This window comes from Solanum stenotomum, chromosome 3 (assembly GCF_019186545.1).
Source record: "Solanum stenotomum isolate F172 chromosome 3, ASM1918654v1, whole genome shotgun sequence".
NCBI classification, from domain to species: Eukaryota; Viridiplantae; Streptophyta; class Magnoliopsida; order Solanales; family Solanaceae; genus Solanum; species Solanum stenotomum.
In genome coordinates, this window is record NC_064284.1 from 62,188,255 (window position 1) to 62,200,506 (window position 12,252).

Below are 12,252 nucleotides of genomic sequence, written 5' to 3' on the forward strand. Positions count from 1 at the left end.
CGAGTCCCGCCTTCATTTATACTCTGAGTTTTGGCTTCAAGACTCGGAGTTAAATAAATTTAATTAGATTTTAATATAAATATCATGAATAAAAAAACCTTAAATGAGACATTTGGCAATATGAAATTATAATTTCAAATGAGGTTTGGACATGAATAACATAATTTGAGATACTTAATTGTAGTTTTAATATTTTCTAAATGTAAAACTTACTTATAAATTTAATAATTTATAAATTATTTTAAATTTTATTTAAAAAGATTTGTGTTTAGTACGAAAATCAATTGTTTATATTACGTGAAAAATTATGTTGAAGAATAATTAGTACTATTGTTGATTATTGATAATTGTAATTTTATAAAATTTATGTGTATTTAAATGTTTGTAATCACAAATATTTATTTATAGAAACATAAAGATATACGATTTATCAATATGACAACTTAAGATCTGATATTTTATTTATGAACTGTGATTTATTCATCTGATAAGATTGTATAAGAATTAAAAAAATTTAATAGTTTTCACAATTTATAGAGTTTTCATATATGTTTATAAAAGAAAATAAAGATAAATTATGTATTCAAATGTAATTTCAATTTCATATCACATATTCAAAATTCTAAAAAAATAATACTATATCATCAGTTCATTATTTGATGATCCTTTTTGTCGTTTGTTGAAACATCACAAATTGTATCATTTGTTCCAAATATGTCGTATCTTCTACGATATTTGTAACAAAAACAAAAAATTATGGCAAGTTATATATTTAGACGGTCAATCAAAATAATTATATTTATTAGTTAAATATATATCATATAATAAAAAATGAAATATATATTTATTAACTATTATTTTGATGAAAAGTTACATAGTATGATTTTTGGACAATTTATACATTTAACTGATTGGCTAAAATACTTATGTTTGCTATTATTTTAGGCAAGTATATACCTACTAAACTATTATTTTTTAGTGAATTTCATACCTAAACTAACAATTATTTTACCTATCTCAACTATCACTATACCTTAAAATAATTTCATTCGCTAGCCAAACACATCTTGATATTAAGTTGGTCTAATATTTGTTAAATTATCAATAATCGTGTGTACACTAACTAAACATCGAGGTATATTTTAATATAAAAAGAAAAATATTTGAGGTATGAACCTCAAAAAAAAAAAAAGATAAAAAGAAAAAGGAATTGTTAATATATATCTCACAAAATATAATAGTTTAAATATGTTTTTTTTTAAAAAAAATAGTTACGGCAAAGCTATAACCAACTTAAGTTTTGCTACCCTTCACAGTGAGTGTTTAGTTCGCTTGAGCACACTATTAAATAACTTCATTTTTAAATTTTTATCAATCCACAACTTCAATTTCTGAAATCACTGCTATATAATATGGCCTAACTTACAAGAAAATTTCAAAGAACACAAAGGACCTTGGTAACAATATGATCTCAAGCTCATAAAACATAAAATATAACAAACATCTTTCTTATACTTTTATCCATTAAAAATAATCAACTTTAAATTCTGACAGTAGAGCCTAACTTTCAAGAAAAATTTTAAAGAACACAAAGGACCTAGTTAACAATATGATCTCAAACTCATAGAACATAAAATATAATCAAATATCTTTCTTATTTTATTCATTAAAAATAATAGTTGCACATACAACCAAACTATAAAGTTTGAAAAATTCAAATACACATCTTTTTACATGTAAAAAATAAACAAATTACCTTAACATCACCCCCCCACCCACCCCCACCCCCCACCCCATGACTAGAATTTTAGAAGGAAAAGTTGAGCATGTCCATGCTTAAGTTCTCCATCATGAGAGTTTCCATAAAACCACAACTATAAGTTGGAGTAGCAATTGGCATCATTATGTTGTCATTGTAAGTTCCAAATTTATTGGGCTTTATGAAGTGACAACTTGAAGAAATAGCCACAATTGGAATGTTGTCACAATTGCACATTTCAATCATATAGCCATCTGGATCATGCAAAAATACTTGATCCACTTTGATCCCTTCTTCCTCTACTAATGCAATCACATACCTTATTCCCATCTCATCTAATCTCCTTTTCACCAAATTATCAACATCAGTACACTGTTTAATACAAAAACATGTCATATCATCAATAACAAAATAAAATGTCATAGTAAGTGTATCAACTTGTGGTCTAGTTGTCGATCAAGTACGATAATAATCAGGTTCAAAGATACAAAAAGTGTTATAGTGGATGGTTTTTTCCCATTCATCTAAGGGCAAGAGTAACGTACGTAGTACTTGTATTGATGGGAAGTAACAAGGTAACAACTATCTAGAGGAATAATTGAAGAATGTGCATGTTGAATTAGTTTGTAATATTTGGAGGTCTTAAAATTGAACACGAACACATTTATTTGTGAAAAAATATGACTATTATGAAAAATTATCTCCTAAGTTCTATAAAACTAAGGATTCTGCTGAAGTAGTTCAAGAAAAATATACCAAGGCTTTGTTGGATCGCGAATGGAATTGCTTGTAACCCCCTAATAAATAATATACTAGCAATATATCTCTTTAAGGATTGGTGTCACGTCAAGGGAAGAATGAGACCATAATTTGGAAGTCGCAAAATCTTACTTCTTCAATTCTATCTTCCTATTTTTTGAATAGTGCAAGTTAGCTTGAATATTATCATTATATAAAATAAAATAATAAAAGGAAATTGTATGCTCCCTCTTTGTTTCAGTTTATATCTGATCGTATTTTACTGGACATAGTATTAATATTTAAGAAAGAAAAACTAAATATAATTCACCTGAAAGCAAATGTGGTTATCCTTAGGATTAATAGGACGTGGTTCGTCATTAATGTCCAAGTCCTCTATGGCTTTATTCTCAAGCAAGTGAATCCCAATGCCATAATTGTAAAGCCTTCAAAATTTCAAAGTTAAAATTCTATCAAATTCTTAAAACATTTCAAAAGTTTATGAATATGCCCCAACATAATTTGTTGGTGATATATATATGCATGCAGATGGAGTATATAATTACTGAGTTCAACTGAATTCAACAGAATTCAGTATTTTCAATATAAAAAATTTGTAGCAATATGGTGTAGGAAAACAAAAAAATTCTAGCATTAATTTCATGTGGGAAACAAACAATGACTAAGGGTAACACTTTCATGTTGCATCACAATAGGGTATCTAGATAGTGAACAAAGGTAGTTCATAGGTACTGTGAAGATTTTCGATGAACGATGACTCAAATCATAGTCGTTGTATATCTATTTTCGCAAGTAGAAATCCATCAATTTACTAAACTAGCATATATATAACCAAATATTAAAATTTGAATCATGCATAATTTCAAAAATGTGATGTGTTCAGTAATAAAGACTTAAAAAAGAAAGACACATGAAGTTTAAATTATGAATCGATATTAACCAGGCTCCATGAAAGTTGAAAGAGGAAGGGCGTTTGACAAGACAAAATCCCAAAACATCTTCATAAAACCTCTTAGAATCCCACACATCCTTCACCAACAAAGAAACATGGTTCAAAGAAAGTAGAGGCAAAGCTTGGCAACTCATCACTTCCTCAATCTCCATATTCATCTTTTTTTTCCCTTCTTTTTTCTCTTTTTTTTTCACTTTATATTATATAACTTAAAATAAATATTTGTGTTAGGATGATCAACTTAGCCTAAGATGTTTCTTTTTTATAAGTGCATGTAATGGAAAACTTCAAGTATTCTACTACTTACATTTAGGAACCTTCTTGGAAAGTTCATGTCATTGAGTACTATAGGACAAACATGTGTATGATATATAACATCTTCTTATTTAATTGAAGTTGTGTAAAAGTGAATGCAAAAGGATTTAATTTATATATATTGATAGTGTAAAGAATTTTTATATAATTGATATATTTGATTTAATCCGTTATAGTAATTAAGCGATTATTTTTATTTTGTTATTATTAGTGGTGGAGTTAAGATTTTCACTAAGGAGATTCGTAATTTGAAAAAGTAAACACACCAACAATTTGAAGGCAGTTTAACATTTACTATATATACATAAAAAAAAAATTAATCATATATAAATAATGTAATTTTTCATCGAAGGGGGTTCGGATGAACTCTTAGCTCCGACCCTAGCTACTACTTTTTGAGTCATAAACTTCTCTTTTAAAAAAAATAATTATATTCAATTTGTTTCTAGCCAAATTAGACTTTCATTTCTATTTCTTTAAATCCAGCATGACATGAGTCAAGAAACAATGAAAACTTAGAAAAACATTAATGACCTTTTGTCATTATCTTTCTTTCCGTAAAATGCAGCACCTATCATTAGTCATCTATATATAGAGATTTGATAGTCGATATTGAATCAATCCAATATTTTGTTCAATCACTTCAATTGTTTAGTAGCCATAAAAAGATCTTTTTAAGTTACCGTATTAATTAAGCTTGCTATAGCGATTTAATTTTCTATCTCAATAATAATAATATTTATCACTCCACCGCAATTTTTATTAATCTCTCATTTCATGATTCATTTGGTGAGGAAGCTGCCAAAGTGCCTTCAAGAATGTGGTGTGCATTCTCTATTTTCTCTCAGAATACCAGAATTAGTGAGAAATTATTTGAAATTTTCAAAGTTGTAATTAAAATTGTGTTTGATATATTTAGATTTTGAAAAAAGCAAAAAACATTATTTAAACATGAAATAAATTTAAATGAAATTATTTTATAAAAACAAAGAATTTAAAGTAAATTTAAAAAGAGAAAAATTAAAAGTGACAAAAGTGAAAACAAATACTGATTTTCAAATAAAGTAAAAATGAAATTTCGGGAAAAGCAAAAAAAAAAAATCATGACCGGAATACTGAAAATACCCCAAAACTCTGCGCGAATTTATTAGCTTCATCCCTGAACTATTGACAACTTTAAAACACCCCCTTATTTGACTAATAACTAAACTTAAATACTCCCCCGATCTTGTAGCATGAGTGAAATACACCCCTAAGTTCTCGCCAAGTTTAAGAGGGTTTTCAACACTTCTCTCGATTTTTTATTAAGAGTCTCATGCACCTACAAGAGTTTGAGACCACTTACTATGTCATGGAAGATTGGGGGTGTATCTAAATTTAATTTGTCAAATAGAAAAATATTTTTAAGATTGTCAATAGTTTAAAAATGAAACTAATAATTTACGTCAAGTTGAGAGAGTTTTCAATAATTCTCTCTCAACTAATTGATACACGGTACTTCTTTGATTTAATTTTCAGAAANCCCCCCCCCCCCCCAAAAAAAAAAATAAATTCAAAAGTCTTTACAATTTATTAATTTTTGGGTTACAGTATTATTTTTATCTATTTAATACTCCCTTCATTTCATATAAATTGAATTTTTGAGGTGTTTCACACTCTTTAAGAAAAGTAGATAAAGACATAAATTGAACATAGTTTTTTATTTGTACCCTTATTAATTATTGTCAAATTTATTAAAGTTGAAGTCATCACATTGAAAATCTAAATGAATGGTGAAATTGGAACAACACTCTAAAAGTAGTTTCGAAAACTGAATAATTAAGTTAATTTAAAAAATAAAAAATGCCTCAAAAATTCAATTAATATGAAATGGATAAAGTACATTTTTAATAAATAAATATACTACACTATTCAAAGCTATTGAATTCTATTAAATCGCTCACCCTAATCACTACAATGACTATTTAAGAAGGGGTATAAAAATCAAATCATAATTAAATTCCTATATGATATTTCAAAGCAACGTGCCACCTCAATTATATCAAGTGCATATAAAAATCAAACCAGAAATAAAATCCCTATATGATATTTCAAGTAAGTAAATCCCCAATCAAATATTTTCTTTAGAGCTTAATTACCTTACCTTATAATCTATATTACTTCCCTTAAAATTATTGCTTTACTGTTAGGTTATCAATAATTTACCAATTCAATGTTGCTTCTTCTTATTCTCTCTTGACTCAATTTATTAACTCATTTTCCTTTTTAGTTAATTCCAAAAAAAAATATCAAAAATCTTTCTTTTTTAAAATCTGTGTCAAGTCAAATTACATTACTGGTACCAGTGTATTATTTTTCTTCTTCTAATACCATAGAAAAAAATTCCAAACAATGTTACAAATAAAGATGGAGAATAATAATAATTCAAAAAGAGAAAACAAGCCTTGCCATTATGCCTTCAAGTTCATATGCAGAGCAATATTGACTCTACTTTCTGGATTAATTACAGGTTTATTAATTATTTTCTTAATTAATGTTTTTTCACATTTTAAATCAGGACATTTGGGGAAAATTGATAAAATAGACATAGTTTTTGGCTTGTTATTTGTTGTTATTTTTATAATTCTAACAGTTTCTTTGATATTTTTTACATTAATTATTTGATAAACATGTTTAGAGCACTTTGGGGTTGGATTAAGGAACCAGAATCTTCTGTTTTTTCAACATTATGGGAGTCCAAGGAGATTCAACAAATAAATGTTATTGAGGAAGTTTTATAAATTTTGTGGTTATTCGAAGACGGTTAGTAGCGTATTTCTTGAATATTCGAAGGTTTGGATCTTTTTGAGATTTATTTGATGTAAAGAGGATTTTGTGGATCTTCTTGAAATGTTTGACTATCAAGAAGAATCTGATCATATCTTTATAATTTTATTAATATTCGAAGAATTTATGAAATATTCGAGAGAATTATCATCTTAATTACCTTAGTTTTATTGATTTTAGATCTTGAATGAAATATTGTATTACAAATTTCTTCTAGTATTGTTCTCTTATCAAGGGAATTTCTATTTCAACTTCATTTCATATTATAAAGAAATTAACCTCTATACTTGTTATCATATGTTTGTTTCATTTTATGTGATTTTTTTATTGATTTTTTAAAATTGAATCTGACCTATTACATATTTAAAATTTAAATATGAAGTTCTATTATATGATCCTCAATTTTATTTAGACGATCATGTTAACCTCCAAACATATAGTAATATTTCTATACCAAGCTTGATTTTTGGAGTCTGAAATCAAAAGGGATATTTTTTAATTAAAATGCACAAAGGGCCACCTTTTTATAAATTATTTAATTAAAATTGATAAATCTCTTAAAGCAAGGGACTTGTCTTTTTAACTTAAAGCCAAACGGGTAGCTGTTTGATGATTTTTTTTTTCAATGTCGCTTAACAAAACACTCTTTCTTTTTGGGTGATATATTGAACAAATGAGTGAAATATTGAGCAAAAATGAATTGTTAGATAAATGGATGTCGTTTGATCGTCAATTAAATCAAGGACAAGTCACCTTTAGTTAAATTGGAAAAAAGGTAATTCTTTATACATTTTACTTATATAAAAAGAGTAATTAATTTAACTCCGAATTTTTGGATTTTGATAGAATGATTTGAATAAACTCCCGCCAAAAATAGAAGTGAAAATGACATTCAATGTATTTTTGTAGCTATCTGCCTACTGACTTTAATAGAAGAAGATAGTGAATATAATGTCAACATAATAATTGGTTTTTCTGTCCAATATAACTAAACACATTGTTAAAGAGTAATAAATAAAATAATAATGTTACTTCCCATTCTTTGANCTTTACGACTCTGGAATGTGGGAGTGAAGTCCCGAATGGGCTCGGATAAAATTACATACAAAAATAAGAGGAAGACAAATTAGTATATGAGAGATTTTTCAAGTGATCATACGAAAAACATTTAAGTAAGAGTATGAGCAACTAGGAATAATTATTATATTGAGGCGATATAACAGCAAGGGACAAAAGCACGAGCAGCAAAGTTTCTCAACTGCCCATCTTAAGTCCTTCTCATAATTAATAACATGACCCCTTAAGGGAGTTATTGCAAATATCTCACAAATGGAGAAAACGACAATATTATTAGCTACTATTCAAAACACATAAAATACAAAAATAAACAAATGAATAAATGAGTAAAGGTAAATAAATAGAAATCTCAACAAGATAGACACAATTTCCAGAGTATTTAAATTATTTAATATTAGTTCATCCCAAAAGTATTTAAATTATTTAATTCTAACTATATTTAATATACAAAAATAAATTTGTTATGTTGTCAATATTTTTAGTAACAGGGAATAAAGGAAAAGACGAAATTCGACTAATCATATACGTAGCTAATATTTAGGATTTAGATATGATTAGTAACCGTAAATAAGAAACAAAAAAAAGAATTTATTTTTTTTCAAAATTTCGTGATGGGTGTCCTTATTTTGGACCACTGATTGTAAACAGGAGAAAATGAGTTTTTTTTTTTATATTATTATTATTATTATTATTATTATTATGGGTCAGTGACAACGGCAAATAACACATAATAACAATTTCCAGAGACTTCATGGTGATTCATCAAATGGCCTCACGTACCAATAATACTCTACAGGTAGCCTAACATCAAATCCAAGTGACTCATTCCAATTTTTATAAACACAAAAAAAATGACGTATTTGACACTTAATCCGACATATTTTGTGCATTAAATGAAGCTAAACGCTAGATATTTGAAGAGGAAAAGAAACACGAATTGACAAGAAAGAAGGGCTCGAAGTGAATGGGGAAACAGGACATCGGATTATGACATTTCACACATTCTTAAAACTTAATAAACAAATTAAACACATTTGCTTATTATTGCAGATGCATAACAAGTAAAGACAAACTAAAACTGGTAGACCACCTCTGCACTAGTCATGTTACTCCAATGAAAAAGCCAAGAAAAACATGAATAAAGCAACCAGAGGTCGATCCTCAACACAGCCCAAACCGAAACTAAACATCTTTGAAACCGAACGCACTCAAAGCAAACTCGAGCAAGAACTTGATTTACGACTATAATAGCAACAAACTGCAAACTAGTGTACCTCATTATGTAAATTTCATTAAGACCGGTTGATCATGGATACCAAAATAAAATTTGGACAACCAACAACAATAATGAAGGGAAGAGCCAGAAATAAATCAAGGTTTGAACGACTTCGAGCTATGATACGACATTTAACCGGTAACCTTATAGAAGAGCATTTTAAAATTAGTAAAAGAAGCAGACAACAACTAAATTCATATTTTTTAGTCGATTCGGCATTCATGGACAGAGAAACTTGCCGGAATTATGTAAATATCCTTGATACTTTATCATAGTAGGCATGAGAGAAGAGTATTTGAACTAAAATCATCACCATAATTAAATTCTAATATATAAACCCAATAATACCAAGAATGACTAGTCAAGAATTGATAAGAAAGCCAAGTGACGCAGTATAAAGGTGCAAAGAGTTTACCTTATTCCGAGCAGCGAACAAAGAACCGAACGAGCAGAGCAGTGAAATTCCTCCACCAACAGCAACTTAAAACCTTTTATATACTTGTATTCTCTTATCCCTTGCTATACTGTATTTCTATCTCTCTTTTAATGAACAATCACCAAATTTTCTCAACTAGAGAGACGCCTAAATTTTCTTATGCAGAATTTTGTTCACTCCCAAAACAAAAAGCCAAAAAATCCTCCCCTTTTTTTGAGAAAGAAGAGAGTTTATATAGAGGGATGCTAGGGTTCGGATTTGGGAGGGAAATCGATGAAAAACGGACTCAAGGGCCCAATTCCAAAATTTCAAACTCGAAATCCCTTTCACCATTTTGGGGGAGACATGCTTTTCTAAAATTTTCTCCCCATTCCGAAAGGGGAAAGGGGAGAAACGCGTGCCTGCTGCGACTGTTGCGTGGAGAGAGACGTTGAGGAAGGAGACAAAGAGGAGCAGAGTACTGCTCTGTGTTCTGCTCTTCCGTGAGTTGTGTTAACGTTGGAATTTGACGCGTATTGTTGAAGAAGAACGAGTAGCTGTTTTGGGGGGTCGGGTCGTTTTGCATTGTTGTTGTTTATTGTATGTGTTGGGCTGAATTATTTTGTGAGAAGTGGGCTGAACGTATGGGGTCATTTGGTTCTTTTGTTGCTGTTGTAGCTGCTGGAAATTTCAAGAGGAGGGCCCAAAAAATGGTTTTTTGAGATGGGTCAAGCGTAGAGGCAAATTAAATTTGTGAGAGTTAGATTAAGCTTTGACTATATAATTTAAATAAGACGCATCACTATAATTAACTAACGAACTTCTCAATCTTAACGAAATAAAATAATTGCCTTACTCATAGAATAATTAATTTAAACACAAACTAATCAATTCGAAAACTAAACTATGAACCAAACTAAAACTAAATTAATAAAAATACTTAATTTAATCAAAATGTAGAACTCCTTTGCTATGATTTTCAAAATATTCATAAGATATACTAAATACANAATTTCTTCTAGTATTGTTCTCTTATCAAGGGAATTTCTATTTCAACTTCATTTCATATTATAAAGAAATTAACCTCTATACTTGTTATCATATGTTTGTTTCATTTTATGTGATTTTTTTATTGATTTTTTAAAATTGAATCTGACCTATTACATATTTAAAATTTAAATATGAAGTTCTATTATATGATCCTCAATTTTATTTAGACGATCATGTTAACCTCCAAACATATAGTAATATTTCTATACCAAGCTTGATTTTTGGAGTCTGAAATCAAAAGGGATATTTTTTAATTAAAATGCACAAAGGGCCACCTTTTTATAAATTATTTAATTAAAATTGATAAATCTCTTAAAGCAAGGGACTTGTCTTTTTAACTTAAAGCCAAACGGGTAGCTGTTTGATGATTTTTTTTTTCAATGTCGCTTAACAAAACACTCTTTCTTTTTGGGTGATATATTGAACAAATGAGTGAAATATTGAGCAAAAATGAATTGTTAGATAAATGGATGTCGTTTGATCGTCAATTAAATCAAGGACAAGTCACCTTTAGTTAAATTGAAAAAAAGGTAATTCTTTATACATTTTACTTATATAAAAAGAGTAATTAATTTAACTCCGAATTTTTGGATTTTGATAGAATGATTTGAATAAACTCCCGCCAAAAATAGAAGTGAAAATGACATTCAATGTATTTTTGTAGCTATCTGCCTACTGACTTTAATAGAAGAAGATAGTGAATATAATGTCAACATAATAATTGGTTTTTCTGTCCAATATAACTAAACACATTGTTAAAGAGTAATAAATAAAATAATAATGTTACTTCCCATTCTTTGAATATAATATATTTGAGAAATGACTACAAACTACGTATTCTACTTACGGAAAATATAATTGGCAAGACAGATTTTTGACACGAAATGACACGAGCAACAAAAGTCAAAGTATTTTCGTAATTTCGGTGAAAAGTTAAGGGTGTTTGGGTAAATTCAATTATTTCGTGTACCTAAATTACCCTCAAAAGTAAAACCACTTTTAATACTTTTAAAACCACAACTTTTGAAATATCCTTGAGGCACAAATATGATGTGACATATAAAATTTGTATGAGGCCCATTTATATTTTGCCAAGTGGATCCATTTCAAATGGCCAAACGTCTTACTCTCTTTACCTTTTAACGTTTACTTTTTCTCTTTCTTACTTTTTTTACTTCAGTTTCTTTTCTAACAATTCTTCCAAATTTTATACTTCCATTTAAATAACTTTATTCATGAAAAATATGAAATCTAAAAAAAATTTGCCAGACTCATTCTATTTCTAACATTTTGATATTATTTTTTATCTCAATATTGATTATTTATATTATTAAAAATAGTTATATAAAATTATTTGTTTATTTACAAAGATATAATTAATAATTAAAAAAAATAACCAAATAAATTTGTGAAAGCACAAAATAATAGCAATATGAATAAATGTTTTTTACACTGAGAGGTAGAACTAAAAAAAAAAGCTTTAGAAGATGCAAAGATAAAATAAAAAATGGATTTTTGCATTGAAAAAAGATGAAGAACGAAAAAATTTATTAATATTAAACATTAAAAACATTAAGTGGTTATAGAATAAATAAAAATAAAAATATATTTGGCAATTAAAAATTGAGTGATTAAAATTGAACTCTCAAAAAATAAATTTTTGACTAAAATTTAAATAATTAAAATAATTGAGTGATTTTTTACTTTATTGGTGAGAGTTCAATTTATTTTTTTAATTTCACTATCTTCAATTTCTTTGAATTCATCCAAGAAAAATTAAAATTTTTCTAACATATCACTTTAATTTTCCCTCAAATAAATGA

At 27.8% G+C, this 12,252-nt stretch overlaps 1 protein-coding gene across 1 annotated transcript; it reads right to left on the minus strand.

The window, feature by feature from the left end:
- Nucleotides 1-1,786: 1,786 nt before the first annotated feature.
- Nucleotides 1,787-3,689, minus strand: LOC125860203 (glyoxylase I 4-like). Its single transcript, XM_049540114.1, has 3 exons — nt 3,459-3,689; nt 2,829-2,943; nt 1,787-2,131 (listed from the first exon to the last, which is right to left on the minus strand). Exons 1-3 carry the CDS (start codon nt 3,626-3,628, stop codon nt 1,808-1,810), a joined length of 609 nt encoding a protein of 202 aa, XP_049396071.1. The 5' UTR covers nt 3,629-3,689; the 3' UTR covers nt 1,787-1,807.
- Between the last annotated feature and the right edge of the window lie 8,563 nt (nt 3,690-12,252).